The sequence below is a fragment of the Pezoporus occidentalis genome, unplaced genomic scaffold (genome assembly GCF_034315485.1).
Source record: "Pezoporus occidentalis ecotype Australia unplaced genomic scaffold, CSIRO_AGI_Poc_V1 ctg54, whole genome shotgun sequence".
NCBI classification, from domain to species: Eukaryota; Metazoa; Chordata; class Aves; order Psittaciformes; family Psittacidae; genus Pezoporus; species Pezoporus occidentalis.
In genome coordinates, this window is record NW_026915877.1 from 845,763 (window position 1) to 865,972 (window position 20,210).

Sequence of the window (20,210 nt, forward strand, 5' to 3'; positions counted from 1 at the left end):
AAGAAGTGCCCCTAGTCTGAGAAGAGACTTAGAGAAATTCAGCCCTTTCTTTAATTTGTTTTGGACAGCGTACCGCTGGCTCTGAATTGAGTAGGATGCAGTCATACAGACCCAAGACATTCAGAATTGCTACACAGATTTTAATGGGAAAACTTTTCTATTTTTAAATTTCATCTAAATTTGGGGTCTTTTTATAAAAACTTTCCTAGACTGTAACTAAAGAGAAGAAATATATTAAAACATGGAACAAAAAGAGTATGAAATGAAAGAACGAAAAAAGTTAAATCCAGAGATTTCTTATCAGACTTGGGTCATGCAACAAGATGTTTAAGGAATAATGTTGATGTGCTGTAATGACTTTTCAACTCAGGTATGTAGGACTGCAAAGGCTCACTTGAGCAGAGTGCAGTTTCATCCAACAAGGGATCTGAGGAGTCTAGAAGCTCTACATCTTACCATACTACCTAATAAACCCACAGCCAACAGAAAATGTAATGCTTGTTAAGTATGTTTGCTATTAACCTTGCGTAGGGCAGATGACTCTTTTCACCATGATTGTTTTTTTTCACACACAAATACGTTATCGCCAGATTCCTGCTGTCATTGCTACTGACTGTGACTGCTCCTCTCAAGTGCAGCAAACCTGTGGTGGGACTCATGGTACAGCTGGGCTCTGGTCTCCTGGCCCATAGAAAGTATACATATAAGGTTTCTGGAGTCATCTTGAACCACCTTAGTAAGATAAATAATTCATTGACCCCTTACAAAACAATGTACATTTGCAGTAAAAAAATTAGACATAATTAACAGAGCCTATGCTTAAACTTCTTGCATAATGAAAAAATATATATTTTTGACACCACAATACCCTCGGTATTTCATCTTTGCTGAAAGCAAACAGCTACACAATGCGATATCAGATACTATCACATTAACCAAATGCCTTTGTCTTCTCCCCACTTATCACGTGGTGCTGAGGAGCGTTGTGTTCCACTCTGGGCCATTGCACAGGTGGCTAGTGAAGAAAACAAACCAGGGGCTTAACAAAATGCAGAAGAGGGACTTGCTTGATGCAAGCCGCAAAGAATTTCCCCTTCTAGCTCCTGCTGTACCTTAAAAGTTTTCTCTTTAATTTGTAGGTGCTGGCTCTGCTGTGTTTCACAGCAGCGTCTCTGACAAGCACAGCACCAGGAGCTCTGCAAAGGAAAGTGGAGATGGAGTGTGGGAACAGATTAAAAGTGTCTGGAGCTTTTTTTTCCCCCCTCAGATGGGAAGTGGGAGCAGTGAGAAGAAGTAAGGCAACAGCTGCAGGATCACAGCACAAAAACTGCTGCAGATATCTATGGAAGAAGGTTGAGAGAGGGTAGGAGAGACTGTTTCATGTGCACAGCACAAGGAACTTGAACATTATCCTGGAGAATGGGAGGGAGGAGGTATTATTGTCTGAATGAGGGACAAGCCTCTTTTAGACACTCTTGAGGCAGGAAGTGTCAGGAAGAAATAGCTTTATAATGTTCTAATTAAAGAAATAGTTTTATTATAAGTTTATTTTTTAATTTGTTTTTGAAGTCTGAGAAGTTTTAAAGCCTTTCCTATTTAATAATCTCAGCATCTCCTTTTCACAGACATGTAGGACAGTGGGTATATGGAACTGCAAAATGGATTAAGGGAAGGCAAATGTACATTTTAACTATGAAGTTGAGGGACTCTAAGATACTTGAAGAGGTGAAAACAACAGCCACTCTTTCACCAGAGTCTAAACAGAGCTCAGTAGGGCATTTTTTCTACTGAAGTGGATGCTGCTGCTGCAGGGAGTAAGGACCAGGAGGCAAACTAAGACATGATTTACAACTGCCCCAAGTGTTCAGCAGTGCACAACTGATTTAGAATGGTAAAATTGTGTGCAATCTTTCTCAGTGATGAATGTGATGTGCTTCCTCCACCATGGATCAGACATGTGCCTGAATGCAGTGCAGGTCACAACTACACTGTACCAACCTACCCAAGCTAGCTTTGTGATAGCTTGTTTGTATAACTGCTGTCAAACTGAAACCAAAATTTCTGTTGGCAAAGCTCTGAAATTGCGAACTTATAGGAAGTTCCTTTCTTTGGCTATTTGCAGCAGTCTTTCAGGCGTTTAAAAAATATTTTTCTAATACATCAGTTTGTCATGTGGTACTAGCTCTTCTACTTCTCCAGAGAGTTTGGGCTGTTCCAAAATTATCATCACCACATGTCTAGTTCAGGTAAGCATGGAAAGTTTGGATGAATATCTGAATCTCTGTGAGGAGTTCTGCAAAATTGAGCTGGAAGTATTTCAAGCAGTCTTACTTTGAAATTTCTGTCACTTCTGCTTCTGCTTGTATCTGTAAATACTGCAAGAATAACCTTTCCCATAGTATCTCATCACTTCAGATCTGGCAACATTAAAAGTAACAACACTTTTCTGAACATTTAGGCTATAGGAACAGATTTCTTTCAAGTACCGGAGAAAATTTGTGATTCTTATGTGATCTTCCTAGAGAAAACATTGGATTTTTTTTTTTTTTTTTAATTCAGAATTAGACAGCTTTAAACTAAAAAGTTACCATTTGACAAGCATCATATGCAGGTGCAAAATGAGTTTAGAGCTGGTTAGTCTTACTTGTGGTGGTTGGAAAGCCATGACTCTACTCTGTACCCATCTGCAGTATATAAATGTATAGCAGAAAGGAAGGAGGTAGAAGGAAATTATCTCATGTGACAGGTAAGGCCAGGTCAGGAGTAACCAAGCATTCCCCTCTAACACTTCTCAGGTCTTATCTGGTGTTGAATCAATTAAATTGTATGAACTTGTATGATGCTATAAACTACTTGCTGCCATTGGTCTAATATCTAATCCATACTCCTATCCAGTGTCGTAGGATGTGTTAGAAGTGTTATGTATAGGATGATAGTCATAGTTTTTTTTTAATACTGTGTATATATGACCAATAGCATTAGAATGACTGTAATCTAGTTTCCACAGCATAGAAAATGGAGGCAGGTGTCGCAGATCAGATGCACTCCAGAAAGAAATTAAATGCATTGCCAGCAGTAAGACCTAGAAGTAGCAATTTTTCCCAGGCATGTTCTTTTACATATTCAACTGAATTTCTACTATGGACGACTGTTCCCAGAACATATGCAGGCCAAACTGTACACAAAGGATACTTTTAGCTTCAAGTTCCACATGAAAATGAGATCTTAAATTGACATAGGAGTGGTGAATCGTTTGGAATAGCATTATGCTATTCCATATGATATACTAGGACAGAAAAACTTTGAAACAACTGTTACCTTTCCTGAGACCTTCACATGTGATATAATTAAGAAACTATGTGATGCAAGAAGAGACATAACCATACACAGTCACCTGCTGACTTGAAGGTAGTAGGCTCTTTTACCCTACTGCATCTTTTTGTTGTTTCCAATAAGATCCTAGTGATATTTCCTAGCAAGCTTTTACTTGTGCAAAGAAGTCCTGTAGACAGCAGGTCATAGAGGACTGCAGAATTAGAGCTGGATCTGTAGTCATTATATATGAATGTGAAGAATTGTTGCATCTGTACAACTTCAGAATGGTAGCTGCCTCCCATTCTTTTTCTTTCTAATTCTTTAGCCATTTGAAGGCATTTTAAGAGATAGCATATCTCTGCCCTATAGGATACAAGGCACTTAACTAGATTCCTATTTTAATTTGTCATTTGATTTTGCTATTTTTACAGATTTGTGTATAGCAGGAAACAGACCCTGAGGCTTTCAGCTATGATCTTCTACAAAATTTCAGAATGACACAAAGGACAACTTCAGGTCCCTGCCTAAGACCTCGTTGATAACCATTGCCAGTATAACATAGCTATTTAAATTTTCTGTCTTCATGCCTCTATTCATCCAATCCATGAGACAAATCAAGCAACAGTTTGTAAAGATTAATATTATTTCCAGTAAACTGTGTATTTGGTTAAGTATTTTGCTGACATCTGCTAGAAAGTGGGGCTTGATATCAGCCCTCTATTATTTTATAATTTTAATTTTTTGTTGAGTAAAATAGAAAAAGTAGACCAAAAAACCTGCTGTCAATCTTCATAGCAGTAAGCCACTCAGTCATATTTTTAGTGTTGTAATCAATGGGCAGGAAATCACCGAAGCATCAAACTATAGCAATCTCTAAGTTATTGTGTGGTATAGACTCCAATCCCATGCAGATCTGTGACATTCTGTAAGTAGAGAATCAGATATTCCCAATAGGTGTGGTAACTACCAGAAATAAGAAATTAAGTAGTGCATTTTAACAATTTAATTCTCAAGAACTCAGTTATCAAAACAACTTTAAAGTATGTTCTTAGACCCAAAAGAAAACAACGTTGTTACTGCTGTACAGTGCTGCAAGGCTGTGTCCTTCTTGCAGCTCATTACAAAGTGTATTTCCATACCCGGCTCTCTAATAGTTTGACTTTCCTCCTTGTGTGTGCTTGATATTACTTCTGTTTTGCTTTAATTCCATCAACTACAGGGGGTTCGCTGTGAACCTGAGATCAGGGTCAGGCCTTTGAGACCTTTAAGACCACATGTCCTGTATTGCAGAAAGTAGGAAGAAATTATTCTAAATAACAGTAAGAACACTCTGGTCCTACTGGATATTAAGCTGGTATCTGAGATTTCAATCAGGAGAGTCATGTAGTTATTAACTGCTATTATAAAATATAACCCTCTCTTAATATGGGACAGTAAACCAAAAAGGTTGAAGGGGTCATCATATCAAGGATCAAGTAAAAAGCTCTACAATAAAAGATTCTTTAGCCTAAGAGTTAACAGTCGTTCTTGAAATTGCTTTTTGTTAATAGATAACTAACTAAGAAGTGTGCTATGATGTGGGCCAAGCTGTGTCAAGAAATTTGTATTTAGTTTCATCCTTCAGAGAACTGGATTATATACCTCAGGGTATAAATAAAATTGTGAATAATGGCCTGAGCAACGTGTTCCACATAGGGCAGCAGGGAAATACTAGGCTGTGTGATATGCTACAAACAAAACAGAAAAGATACTTTACTCTTTGACTGCAGGAGAGGCAAGTAACTGTGCATGTAAATTAGAGTTGCCTGAAGAATTCTGTGGGCCATTTCTGCTTTTATTTGCAGAAAATCATCAAATACTGGACTAGAAGAGTACATACCAGCCTTTAGATACATAAGAGAAGATGCCCCCCATGATCATTGCTCCATATGTTTTCTGTTCTGAGACACACCACTGAAAGTATAATATGGCTGCAATAGGTAAAAAAAAAATTAAAAGAAGGTGTGGTAATTAGTGCTGATGAACTTGGCCTTTGTTGGACTTAAGATGTATCAACTAACTCACTGATGTTTGCTGATGAGATTGTGATTTCAGTCGATAAGGAAAATTGTGGTTGAGGTTAGGACACTTAGCATTTTATAGCAGAATGAACTTGGCAGGAAATTTTATTTTATTGTCTGTCTGATATAAAAGGGTAGAACTGGAGTAAAGACTGAGGCAGTGGTGTTGTTCCTGATCTTCTACTTTGACTAGAGAGGTGAATGATGGTTGGAATTAATGCTACTTCCTAAGTACAAATTATTCCAGGCTGGACGATATCTTTCTGCAAAAGAAAAGGCATAGCGATGTTACATCTGCTTTGTATTTCCATTACAATGGAATTTTTTGGTTTTATAGTACTTAGATAAACTGGCTCCAGGACACTTCTGGGCACCCGCCCAGAACATGGTATCCTTCAGCAGCCTTTTGCTGTTTGTGTCCGTGCCCTGGGAGCAGATGTGTGACGCATTAGCTGTGAGAGCAGAGTGGTGGGGGTGGTTGAAAGAAAAAAATAAAGACACAGCAGAGTGCAGATAAGAATAATTGAGAAAAGCTATGTGGTAGTTTACTTGTTATCCTCTCTCCTTACCTACAGCTTTTTCATCTGTCCCCCTTTTTATTTCCAGCAGTTTTGTATTTAAGCACTTACTGCCCCTGAGCTGTACTTCAGCAGAGATTGTTAACAGTGCAGCAAAGGCAAAGAGCAAAACCCAGCATCAGAAATATTTATGTAGGTGTGTTGATTTTAAACACTTCTTTCACAGACACAGAAATATGTTTTCTCCTTTACAAGAATGCTTTGTCTTACCACATGTGCGGCATTAGCTTGTTTTTGTGGTTTTTATTGTTTTGTTTTTTTTCATTTCTTAACTCTTACTTCCTCTTGAATTTTTATGTTTTTTTCTGGCTTACAGGTCCAGTGTAACAGTGAACCTAGTGCTGATTTTTATTCTTTTGTAATATAGTTGCATTAAATTTTAATGGATGCTCTTCAAGTGTGATACACTCTTCAGCAGAAGAGAATTAGTGAATATAACAAGATGCACTTTAATTTTGCAGTGTTTTCATGTTACTATGTTGAGCACTTCCATGTTCATTATGCTTCTGACCTAATAGCGCTGCTTATGTCATAAGGAGCAAAGCTGGAAGAAATTAAAAGCTTATTTTAATTATATCATAAAATCATAGAGTGTTTTGGTTTGGAAGGGACAAAAAGATCATCTAGTTCCAGCCCTGCTGCCATAGGCAGCAACACCTTCCTGGTTGTTGAGCCACCTAACCTGGTTAGGTTGCTCAAAGCCCCATCCCGTTCAACCTGGCGATGAACTCTTCCAGTGATGGAGCAGGCACAGCTTATCAGGCAATTAATGTCTGTGTTTCACCACCCTCATAGTAAAGAAATTCTTCTTGAAATCTAATCTAAAACTACCCTCTTTCAGTTTAAATCCATTCCCCCTTGTCTTATCCATACAGGCCCTTGTAAAACACCCCTCTCCAGCTTTCCTGTTGACCCCTGGGAGGAGTCCCACTGTGAGGGCACTCTACTCCAGACTGAACACCCCCAGTGCTCTCAGCCTGTCTTCATAGAAGACTTGCTCCAGTCCTCGGCATCTTTGTGGCCCTCCTCTGGACTTGCTCCAACTGGTCCACATTCCTCTTTTGTTGGGCACCCCAGAGCTGAATTAATCGTGGATAGATTTTTTTTCCCTTTCTTAGATAAAAGTACTTGGTACAAGTTGCTAACAAATTAAAAGTTGCATTCTGTCTTTTGCTGTATGAAGTTGTAGAAAATGTAGGCATAGCTCAAACCAAAATTTAGAAATACTGATACCTTTTGTTTCTTGAAGAACTAGCACTTTGCTTTGCTGAAAACCTATATGCTAACTTTATGGATAATGTACCAAAAGTGATGAAATGAAGTTCTTGGGTAATACTGGTCAGTCCACTCACTGTATGATGAACACCTGGACAAAGCAACATGTCAAAATGGATGAAAATCCTGATAACTGCACTATGAAACTTTATTTAACTCCATGAGCTACTGTAGGAGGGAACACTTATCTGGCTATCATTGCGAGACAGAAACCATAATTAAGCTACCAAAGACATCAGAATAGCTATGAGGTGAACAATTCACTTCCTTAATTTTTTCAAAAAGCTAAAAAATATGGTTTTCCTTTTTTTTCAGGGAAAATATAAGTAGAAAAAGGAAGGTTTTGTTTTGTTCTGTTTTAGTTTTCTTTGGGAAGTTAACAATGTTACTTTAATTCCTTTATTATTTCCTTTCTCTTTTTGAAGAGAAAAGGCAGAAAAGAATTTTTCCTCATCAAAAGAAAATAAATACTTGAAACATTTTCACTGTTATCAAACATCAAGTTTTTGTGAAAGAATTGTTTTTAAAAGAAATATTACAGAAAATGCTCTTGAAGATAGTTTTACCAAGACTCAGCACTTTGTGAGGAAGATCAAGGTCTGATCTCTGCAGTTTTCTGTGTTACTCTTTTAACCTGGGATTGATTCTCAGAAATGGGATGGCTTTACTGTGTGTACAGATTTGCATCTAAAAATTTTCAATTTTTCATCTCTGTACTATTCATTACTTTCACACTGTGTGTTTGAAAGTCAACTGTACGTATAGAAGTCAGGGTTTTAGGATCTTAACCGCTGAACAATCATATATGTCAAATGTCACTTGACTAGTTAGCAGCCATCTCACACCTGTATTTGGCCTCTGAACACTGGCTTCAGTGCAACCTGATTCACCATAGGGATGCTGTCGTACTTGCCGCAGCAGGCTTGTCCTCCTCTGTGAGCATCCCAAACATGTACCAGTTTCTGAGCAAGGTGTTCTGCCTTCAGTGAGGGCTTTTGAACTCCTTAGGGTATCTCCAGAAGCAGCTGGCTGCATAGGACTGAATTAGTTTTAGTGTCCCAGACAGAAAGATGATCTTGTTCCTAGAGCTCAGTAGTGTTTCTTGCCCCATAAGTAAGATGATCTATCCACTCTCCAGAAATTAAAGTTTTCCTTTCTCATATCCAATGTAATCTTTTTACCCACTATATGAATCAGTTTTCCTTTACTGTGTCATTCATCTCTCTTCATGTCAAGGGTTTTTCTTGTACCCATGCTGTAAACAACCTGTCACTTCTGTTCCACAATGACCCAATACAGGTACTTCCAAGAGGATTTTTCAGGATGTTTCCCTGTCCCTCTCTTTTTATGTGAGTATCTTAAAGTTATGCTGCTTCTTTGCCCCAAAGAACCCTACAAACAACAGAGAGGGAAGGGAGGTAAATTTTGTCTTGGTTTAATGCCTTTCTCCAGCAAATCAACCGTAGAAGGTTTCAAAACTAAAATTTATATCCAGATGCTAACTATTTGCCAAAAGGCATATTAACCAGTTGTATAATGAACACAGGGTGCCTCAGAAGCAGTTGCACAGGACTTGGCATCTCTGCTTTCCAAAGTAAGTGAAATGAAATTCCCTGCAAAACCAGCTGAAACTTGGTCCTGATGCTGCTGTTTGGAAGCATGAAATCATAAAACCATCAGATAGGACCCTTTTTCTGTTAATATTTTAACTGTTTCCTGACTGTCTTCCCTTCTTATTTTTTTAAAAGCTTGACAAAAAATAAAAAAAAAAAAAAATAAGGCACAATGCAAGTGTGAACCAAATTCTTCTCGCAAATGTGAATGCAACTCTGTTGCATTCGCGGAGCTCATATTCAGGGTGCCATCTACTGGCATGCAGGGTCGGTAACGCTGTTAGGAGTCAATAGAGTTGGGGCAGCAAAGGATCCCTACTTGGAAATCCTGAGGGAGAAATTTCTGTAACTTGTACCTTTCCTTCATGTCCTGCAATATTTTGCAGGATCTCAGCATGCTCTACACTAAGACAAATAAAATCTGATGGTGAAAATGTTAAGATTTGGGGTTTTATCTTTCATGACAGTTCCTGTAACTTGGGTGCCTCAGTCTCCTTGTTATACTCTGATGTGTGTGAATTAGTTCCAGGTTTGGGGAAAATTAACCAAGGTTCAACGAGACTAGAATAAACGTTTTCAGAAGTCTTTGCAGACTTGCCATTTACTGACTGTGTTCCTATTTGAGATCCACGGCATGACTTTGTCATACTATTAAACTTTGTTACAGCACTTCATGTGCTGATAACACCAGGCAGAGACTACCTAATTAAAACTCATAACGCTCCCAAGAAGAGATATGTCAGAGTCTTATAGGTGGGAGATTTCAGAAGAAAATCTGAGAGATATGCTCCAGCCAAACATTGGATTGGTGACAGAGCTAGTGTCGCTCTTGTCTCTCAAGTCTGATCAGCTCTCCAGCCTGGAGCCTACTGAAAATCTGTTGAGAAGCAATTTTGATTTTATACCAACATGAAATACAAAATGGGTTGACTCTCCAAGTTTAGAAGGAGGAAAAAAATAATTTCCTATTTGGAGCTGCTGCAGACTTTACTGCCAAAACGGCAAAGTGTCCCTGCGACATGGGTTTGAGCAGCTACTGCTCTAGGGGGTGGTAAAAAGTGTCTTGGGAAGGGAGAACACTCAGTGTTGTCTACCAAAGGTCCACATAAAGAGTCTTCCTTGGTGTCGTATACCAGCTCCCAGCAAAAAACAGACATGCATCATCCTGAGCATCAGGACATATATGTAAATAGCCTAATTAGCCTATTTTTTTCCTCTTTTTTCTGTGATTTAATTTCTGTAGGGAACCTTGAGTAACTAATTCAATGTGGGAGGCAGCCACGATCATAAACTTTACTGCTGCTTTTATTAAAATCAGTGTTTCTATCACAGCTCATAATATTGAGTGAGTAATGGCTAATATCGAAGCACTTCTCATTTCTCTATTCAAGAGTGCTGTGTTTCCTTGTATTTCCATATATTTAGCTGTATGAGTTCAAATCCCCCTAGAGATATTCAAAAGCATTCTGGATATAGCCCTGGGCAACCATCTGTAGGTGGTCCTCCTTGAGCAGGAGACTTGGACTAGATGACTTTCAGATGTCTCTTCCAACTTCAACCATTTTGTGACTACATGACCTCTCATTATCACTCTCTATATCTGAGGCAGTTTTCTGTAAGGAATTGGTTTATCAGGGCCATGAGAGGGTGAAGGCAGGAAGGTTGTGCCCTTCCACCATCATAATGCTATGGTGTTGCCCAGAGATACGCGGTAGTGCGCTTGATCTCCTTCTCTCACACTGGTACCATATCTTCCTCTGCTCTGATGCCTTCATAGAAATTAACATTCTTAAAATCAGAGAATTTAATCTTTTAGAGTCTTCAGAGGTTGGGGAGATGTTGCTAGAAAAAAGTTGTGATCTTCAAACCCATTTGGAAAATGCTGATTTTCAGCAGTTTATATTATAACTGCATTTAAATGGATTTCCATTTCTCTGGCTCCATAATTGGGAAACCAGTTTATATAGGATCTCTTTCTCACCCATTTTCTCATACAGTTACACAGGAATACAAATAGCAAGTTTTCTTGTGACTCTTACCATATTACTTCTCCCAACAACCTACATATAGTAGTGCCAGGGTGAACTGGGGAAGGGAGCGAGGAAAGTAGAGAAAGTGCTGTATATCACTGTTCTGATGTTTTGTATAAGAACTATGAAGCAACTCTTGCTGATGAAAAGCATTTTGGAAATTTAAATAGAATGCAGTTTATCGAGTTGCATTAAGGCTGACACAGGAGGTTGAACATCAGCTCTGCTAGAGAAGGTGTTTGTTCCCTACGAGTTTCCCCCTATTCCTCCAGCAGCTTGAGAGCTGATGTGCTCAGCCATTTCTTAATTTACAAATTTTTAAAAATGAACAAGAGAAATAAAAATCCCATCTCTGTTCGTGGCAGAATGTAAAAAATAAGGGAACTCTTATTAGATCTGGGTTGGAATCTAGGACACTAGCAGGGCTGCAGCATGGTCCTGCAATGCTCTTGTAACATGCATGTATTGAACTGTGGAGGTAAGTTATGTTAATTGACTTCACAGCATGTTGTTTTCCTTTGCAAGATTGAAAATGTATAGTGTGAGCAGGGCCAAAGACAAAACGTAGTGGCTGCCAGCTGGACGTGACAGAGGCTTGCAGGGAGATTACACCATAGACGAGAATGGCTTTTGAGATAAGGATAATCTTTTACATAAACTAACTCTTCCAAGGCAGTTTGGATGGTTGAGTGATAAGGGCAATAATAAAACTACAGGCTGACACAGCTGATAGTTATCCTGGTGTTCAAAGAAGATCAAGATCTTGCCAGCAAGATAACTCAACTTCTCCTGACTATAGTGACATATAGCTGGCATTGATACATTTTTGCATGGAGGGTTCCTAGATTAATACTCTTATGTTCTTCAGGTCAACCCAGTAACCATGGAAAGGTCTACAGCTTCTGATACAGCCTCTGAAAAGCCTAATCCTTCCCACCACAGTACGGGGACTGTTCAGATGAGGAACAAAAATGCCAACAGTCACCACGATAGACTGAGCCAAAGCAAATCTATGATTTTGTCAGAGAATGTGAAAGTCCCTGAGCCTGTAAGTAAAATACTCCTAACAGTTTTTGAGTCTTCTGATATTTTAAAAACTACAGAATTACCTTATTCATGGCTAAGATACTGCTTTTGTGATTATACCTTGCAAGAAGGGATTTACTGACACTAATACATTTTAAGGAGTATGGCTTGGCACAGGAATAACAATTTTCCTTCAGTGAAAGAACGAATTTGGCTTTGGTGGCCATGATCATAGCATCTACTCAGCATTTCAATTCTCAAGTGTTACAATACTTAAATATGGCTGCTGTAGAGCATAGTACTTACAGTATCAGATGCATGTTATGATTTCTCAAAAGGCAAAACTTAAAAGATAATGAAAGAAAAAAAATGGAAATTTCAGCTCTGTAAATAAAAGCCAGCTTTGTCCATAACAAAATTAAGTCTTGTTGTAGAGATGAAGTAATTGTAACAAGTCAGACACTGAAGTTACTTTATTATTGTGATAGTTGACAGAGTTGACTAATTTTTTATCCATTACCATTCTTTTTCTTTCTTTTTTTTTTTTTCTGAAATTAGTGATGAACTCTATTGCCAGTTGCATCCCTGCCCCTGTACTCCTTTGGAGCTACTAAACAAACTGATTGATATGAGTCTCCCCTGGTTAATTTTCTTCCATAATGGTGGCAACTTGCAGCTGAGGCCATATGATGTTACAAAATTATTTATGCAATGCTAGCCACTTTTTGGACTCCGGATCCATTTTGTTCTCAGAAAATGCAAATGAGGGAAAAAACTCTGTTAGCTGGGGACAGAGTCCCAGGTCTCAGTCATTTCTCACAACCATGCCAACCATTATTTTTTTGTTTTCTTGATGTAATGGATTCCTATGAAATATTCAGCTTCTAAAAAGTTATTAAATGGAGGAAACCTGTAATAACAGCTGTATTTTTTTTCCTTTTTACTCAAAGTTCAAACTCGAAATTCAGATTCATTTAGCAATACATTACTTTAGTCATTAATTTCTCTGATATAGTGATATAGCTTAACTAATTTCACTCTGTATTTCTGGAAAGAAAAATCTCTTTAGATCTTCGCAGCTGATAAGATACTCAAATACCTTCCATTTAAATTATACTGTTTGCCTCAGACACACTGTATACGTCTCTTCCTTTTTATCTGATGTAAAATGTTCCTCCATTACAAACCTGAAACAATGCTTACAGTAATTTACTGGGAATACTATAATGTATTATCAGGAAGAACTGTATCTTTGAAAAAGTTTAAAAGTTAAGTATATTTAATGATGCCTAACATATTTTATTGGCTGTGTTTAACAAAAGGCACTAGGCTGCAGTCGTTTTTGACAAGCATGAAAACATCACAGCATGAGACTGCAAAAGGAATTATGTCGAGAAATTACAAGTGATCCATCTCTCAATGAATTATCCACCTCAATAGCCTGCAGAACTCAGCTACCAATTAACACCTACTTTATTACATGTTGGGATGTACTTAATAACTTTCATGTGTTTATGCACTATTACCTTGACTGATGCCTCTTGTACAATTAGGCATAATTGGCATATCAATATGCAAAAGTTAAAAGGATTAACCCTCTTAAAACTAATGAGCATTTCTGTATCCAGCTGCTAAATGAGACAAAATTAGCATTTTTCACTTTTGGGCAGGATTTTATCCTGCAGTTTCTCATTGTTGATATTACCTTGTTACATAACTTCAGTTGTGGGGATAGCATGCTGGACTGTTCCAGAGCAAGGGCTCTAAAAAGTTAAATTAGGCATAAATATTCACTGCTGCATCCCAATAACCGTAGCAGGTACAATATATATTCATTGGCTGAGAGCTGAAAAGTTGCTTTGTGTTGCATTTGTTTAGTAGCTAATTATATAAAAGTGGAATTTTACTGAGTATATGTCATTTTACCAAGCAAACTTGGCTCTGACATAATGGATTGAAAGCCTGCCATGCTACTAATTTCCTTTCTATTTCAATTCTTTTCATCTCTTTTTGCCATGTAGAATTTTCTGACTAGATATTGACAGACGAAGTGTTTTGCCATATTTACTTAAATAAGCTTCTTAAAGTTGTTTGCTAATGCCCAAACTAAAAGCAAAATTCCTAAGGATCCAAACATTTTCAAATATGTGCTTTAAATGCAGTGAGATTCAAGTTAAAAGACTAGTGAAGTATCTGTTGCTTGTAGCAATTGCATGCTGATATATCTGAATCTGTGCATGTGACTCATGAAGGATGTTGGGGAAAGTAATGGAAAAAGGTACTCCGTCCAAGTGTCTTGAAAAAGCAAGGTCCAACTGATATGCACACACACGCTCATATATATGTATATATGTACATTTATTAATCTTGTTTTAAAACTCATGCTGTTCTTTTCTGAGGCACTCATATACACAGTCTTCAGTTTTGCATTTAAAGGCACACAGATCCCTATTACCGGTGTGTTAAACAGAGCTAATTTATTTTGTGCTAGAAAATAAAAAGGACTTATTGTGATATTTCTATTTGTAAATTTACTGTTTGCAACAGTCTGCCTCTGTTTCAGTGATGGATATAACCTACAAGGTATCCACTGATTATGTTTGTTTTCTATTTTGCATTGACTAAATATTTTTGTCCTGTCATTGAAGAGATTTTTCTTTTAAAAAACAAGATATAGCTGAAAAAGGTGTTCCACATTGATCTTTTGCCATCCATGTTTTGACATATGAATTATGTTCTAGTAATATATGGGTCAAATCCTTTTTACTCAACTTGTGCAAAACCTACTGACTTCAGTGGATTAAGGCAATCAGCATCTGGCACACTTTGAAATACCAGTAGAAAAAATAAATTTCTAAAATATATTTTTGGGGAAAAAGAAATCACTCTGGACAAGAAAGGGCAAAAACCAGGCGCAAAACTAGAAGGATGACTGGTGATTTATAGAGAAGAAGATACACAATTTTCTCTAAAGGATATTTTTGTGTTCTCAAGCATTTGCTGTGGTGCTTGTAAGCACACCTGGGGCTATAGTTTTGAAGGTGGACAGATTATTTTCTACAGGGTGACAAAGAAGGATATGCATCATGCATCAGTAGGTCGACATGCACTTGCGCATTTTATAAGAGTGAAGATGCAAATGTGGAATGCATAAGCTAACTGATGCAAGAGCTAAATGTAGATTCTTGGGGGTTTATGTTATTTATTTCAATGAAAATGCTTCAGCATTGTGCAAAGGCTGAAATTGATACTAATGTAGAGTTTAAAGAGCACAAATCACTAAGCTGGACACAGACTGGTAAGCGAGGGCTCTTTCTGTGCTTAATATTAGTGTCTGAACTAGCAATGTAAATTAATATTTGTTATGTTCATCTGTTAAAACCCACGAAAGTGCATTTTGCTTCATTCAGAACAACTTCAAACAATGAAATGTCTTTTTTTATTGGTGTCTATATTAAGAATTAGAACCTATTTAGACATTCCAAAATGTTAATGTATTAGAGCTTTTTTCTGATTAGGTTAAACAAACGGGTAGGTTTATTTATCTCTCTAATACATTATCAAGGAAACAGGAAGCAATCTTCTTTTGTATTTTACTCTTGTGATCATAGAACACTTGCCAAAGTTATGGCTAGCCAAAAAGACAGAAATAAAATGGCTAAAAATATAAGCCTTCTGTTTAGCAGAGTTTTGGAGCCATATTTTGAAATTGCAGGGCTTGTACATGTTTACTTCAAATGAAGCTTATAGTTAAGTTTTAGGCTTTGTTTTTATAGATTGTCCTGAAGTAGATCCTGATATTTAATTAAAATGACACTAAATCACATTGAATTGATAAGACTTGGCATCTCAAACAAAGGTAATTGCCCGTATTGGTTTTGTACAAAAATAGAGCTGCTTGGAAAATGTGCAGCCAACACAGACTGTCAACTCCATTTATAGATCAATATGTGAAAACCATTGATCAGGCAGGCATGTGTAACAGTAACACTTTGCATTTATTTGTTGTTTTTATACCACGTTAAGGCTTACAGGATTATCGGCTTCCAAAATATTTTGACTTCCTCGTAAATATGTTATCTGTTTAATGTTAATTACAAGACAGTCTCCAGCCCTTTCTTAAAGTATTTTCAGTTTCATCGCTATGGGTAGTTTTAGTTGAAAATGGATTATTTCCAGCTCTGAGAGATCATCAGAGCTTCTTTTGTAGTATAGTTTATTTAGGGAAAGTTTTTGAGGATTCATTTTTTTTTTAACCCAGTTTACTTTTTTTTTTTTCCTGGAGGATAAAACAAACCTTAACAAAATACTTCTAAAAGCAGAAGACCTTTTCCTAGAATAATTGTGTACGTGTGAGATGGAATATTCTCTTTGCTGTGTTCTGATAGTGACTGCTCTGGCATTATACTTTGCAAATTTATCACCATTCACTTGTCCATTATAGCTGCATCTACATTTATCACTTTAAGGAAATAGCTATGTTCCCTTCAAGATGTTACAAGGTGTTAGCACTGGGGTAGATAGAGAAAAACATGAGTTTCCCATGACAAGTAATTGTTAATAAATGCAAGCTTACACCTTTTTCCACTTTAAATATTTCAGGGTAGGTATGAAAGCAGAGAGTCTACGAAAACACTCCAGTTTCACTTCTTGAACACGAACATGGCGGAAAATAAAAATTATTTGTTGAGTACCATTGGTCATTGCAGGGAATGCAGGGAAATGAGAAATGAAGTGTGTCATATGAGCTCTTACTATATTCAAACTGGTTTTGTGCTTTCAAAGCCTAGAACTGCTCTCTGGTGTGTTTTGCGCTTGCAGACAGACTCGTTTGGCTCCTGACTCCAGTTTTTCAGTTATTTCAGCACAAGAGTCCCTTGATCCCCACCTGAAGAGCTGCTCCTCCTCCGGGGCAGAGGCCCTCATCTTCCACTGGCAGCATTCCCAGATGTGCCCCTATATGCTCAAGTATGTTCTGCATACCTTAAAGTCCTTTGACTTAGAAGCTGAATGTAAAATACATATCCATTAGGATATTTCAGGATTTAATTTGCCTTCAATAAGCAATTTTACTCAATAGAGCAGTGCAAGTTGCCTTCCAACCCACTTTCAGGATTGATATTTTGTGTCCAGAAGTATTTTCAGGTTCAGAACAAGACTTTTTCTGATTTTTTAATTTTTTTTCCTTTTGTATGCACTTTGAGAAGGTATTCTTTATAGTATATTTGAATTATAGCACTTCAACTAAAATAATCCTGGCTAAAAAGAAGTTAATTTTATTGTTAAACTCCCTATTTATTTCTCCTCCAAACATTTTCACTGTACCGTTTCAGCTGTGTAGCTTCATAGGCAGCAACCAGGCCCTATTTCTTCTTAAAAGAGAGGATAAATTCATTTCAGCTCTCTTAAGGGGGTGGTAAATGTAACTGGTTTGGCTTCCTTGTTAAACCAGCCTGAAGTTCAGACTCGATATTATGTGAGTCGGAATTGCTGATTTTGACTTTTACTCAGCGTGACAGAAGGGTAGAAAAAAGGTTCAAAAACCTCCTTTATTTTTTTTTTCAATCTTACATTATCTCACGCTGTGAAAATCTTTACTCTATTTACCAAGCACAAATTAGTCCTGCCAAAGGTTCTGAAAGTTTGCTACTTCAGCTTAGATCCTAAAACTTCAAAGAGAGATGCAACTCTACAAATTAGTGTATGTGCTCTGCCACGGCTATTTTAACTTGAACTTAACTAAATTCGTTTATAATTTAGTACTGATTGAATGCTGCCATAAATGTACACCGGACACATTTTTAAAGTTAGTCCTCTGATTAGTAATTTGAATAAAAAAAAATCTAACCTTGTTAGCATCTGGACTTATTTTCATAATAACAACCCCTTCAGAACCTACAAAGTAATGAATAATTGACAACAAATGAAATGTTTTGATAGTTGTCGGCACAAAGCATGTTTAATGTTTTGTGTTGCTTCCTAGCTAATTATGTAGATGACACATTTGTCAGACCTTGACTGCCATTAGAAACGTGTTTCCAGAGGGGAGAAAAACAGGCTATTCATAGAGTAATTAACTAGAATGCTCAATGACCTGTGAGAGATTCAAATGGCTGCCAGTTCAGACATTGTTTTGTTACAGAAGCAGAGGGGTAATTAAAATTCCAAATTACAGTGCTATGATGAAGCATTTGTTTGTTGACAGTATACTCTTACTCTAGTTTGTTAATTCTTTTTTAAATTGCTTCTAATCCATTTTATGGCTTTAGGAGTTCCGTCTTTGAATTTACTGACAACTAATATTATGGTAAATTGTTCTTCAGCGGAGTACTGCGGGCTTGGCAGTTTCATGGGAGCACAAGGTGGGTGGGATAGAATCGCTGTTCTTTCCCTAAACTGACATACCATGTGCTGTCATCGAAATGCGGCTAACGCGACACATCTTGTGAAATGATATGTTCATAATTCTGTGTTAGGGAAGATGTCTAGTTAGGGGAGGAAATGGTTCAGATAAAGTAATAATAATCAAACAAATTGAGGAAGGTGTCCTAAAACGTTAGAGGAAAAGCCGTGACATGGTTGTGGTGAGGGAGAACATGGGTTATGTAAGCACTTTGGGAAGCCGACGTCTACTCGATAACAGAGAATTGGAAAATGGTCGTCTGCATAAAGAAATCAAGAACAAAACATGAAGAATGGGATATTTCATAAGACTCGCCTGTATCTTTGCCAACGCCCTTTGCAGGCAGTAATGGATGTGACAGGCTAAGACGTCTTTTCTCATATAAATGTGGACTCTTTGCAAGTCCAAAGTGCTAAAGTTCTCCAGACAATGAATTAAATGCAAGCCCAAGTGAAATATTTATTTACTTTGCCAAAAGTGAGAATATGGTTTAGTTAAAGGGATCTGACAGAAGTAACATGGTGTTTGATGCAGGAGAGCTGACAGCGGCATGGAGTGAGCGCTGATTATCCTGAAGACACTGTCAGCTAGGATTGATTTCCACTTTCTCCGTTTATGTAACGGTTCCTGTAATACAGCTGACCCCAAATCACGTTACCTTGTCATTTCTCTGCATGGATCAAGAAGAGATGAGCTGAAAATAGCTAGGCACTGACCTTGAACTTGCCAGAAAAGTGAGAAGTGACGGGGGGAGGTTTCAGCGTGCTGTTCCTGCACAAAGGCGCGGGCGGCTGCTCTGCAGTTGCAGCAGCACAAGGGGGCAGAGCAGCACTAGAGATTACAGGTGGAGCAGCTGATGCTAGACAAGACAAATCTAAGACAAATGGCTTGGCTTTTTTTTTTTTCTTTTTTCTTTTATTTTTATTTTTTTTTTACATCTCTTCCTCCTAACCCCGAAAAACCGGGGAGATTCTACCTAGAACAGCTGCTGACTCCAAAATGTTGATGTTCCCATCATCCATCCCTTGAAAATACAATTATTTCAAGCAATGCTTAACACTGAAACACTTTCCTGGCTGAATTTATTGCTTGGAAGTTTAGCATCTTCTCTATGAATATCTCCCTGTTGCTTTCCTAGCATCCAGTAAAAGAACCTGTGTTATCATTAATACAGCTGTCTACAATTTGTGGGGTGTTTGACAAGATCAGTGCATTCTTCAAAGCCCTGCAAATCCATGTGAGTTTCATAGAAAGCATGGTGTAAATACTTTAAAGAATATTTTTAAGCTGATAGGGCAAACTAAAAAAGTTAAAAATTAAAGCATGTACTTTTTTTTTCCTTCAGATGTGGCATTCTCTCTGTTGTATTGTCTATCTTGAGGGGAAAGAAAGAAAACTTGGTTGTGAAAATATTATTTAATTTACCATCTAAAAACCATGTTCCACTTCTTTGGTTTCCCATTTTCATCTGTGCTTGCCTTTTAACAGCCCTTTTTGTCTCTTATACTGGCAGTAGTTGTGGAGACATGAGATGCCAGTGCTGGGTTTTCTCAAGATCTGGTGCTATGGGGTGTCACTGAGAGAGCTTGGGGAAGGGCCAGGAACTCTGTACTCACCCTGTAAGATGTCTGGCCAGAGTTACCACCGTCATCTGGAGACACCAAAGCATGTGTGCCTTCTGGAAAGGCTATGATGGGCAATTCAGGCCTAACCCTGCTCGTCTGTCTAACTAGTTGATGGTTCCCTCAAAATATGATTCTTTCCCTCAAGGGAATATCAGATTCTGTGGTGTGGGGTGGTTTGAGCACTCTTCAATCCAGTGATACCTGTGGTCTTTTATCATGTTATGTATCTTTGAAAAAGCAAAATATTATTGCCTATTTTTACACCAATGAATTCCTTTTTTTTTT

At 37.7% G+C, this 20,210-nt stretch overlaps 1 protein-coding gene across 5 annotated transcripts in view; it reads left to right on the forward strand.

The window, feature by feature from the left end:
- ARHGAP15 (Rho GTPase activating protein 15) overlaps positions 1–20,210 on the forward strand; it is a 344,865-nt gene that overhangs the window by 19,674 nt on the left and 304,981 nt on the right. For all 5 annotated transcript variants that reach the window (XM_062637715.1, XM_062637716.1, XM_062637718.1 and 2 more), the window contains exon 2: positions 11,740–11,919. In XM_062637715.1, the coding sequence (XP_062493699.1) occupies positions 11,755–11,919 (165 nt within the window). In that variant the 5' untranslated portion in view covers positions 11,740–11,754. The remainder of the gene's footprint in view (positions 1–11,739; positions 11,920–20,210) is intronic.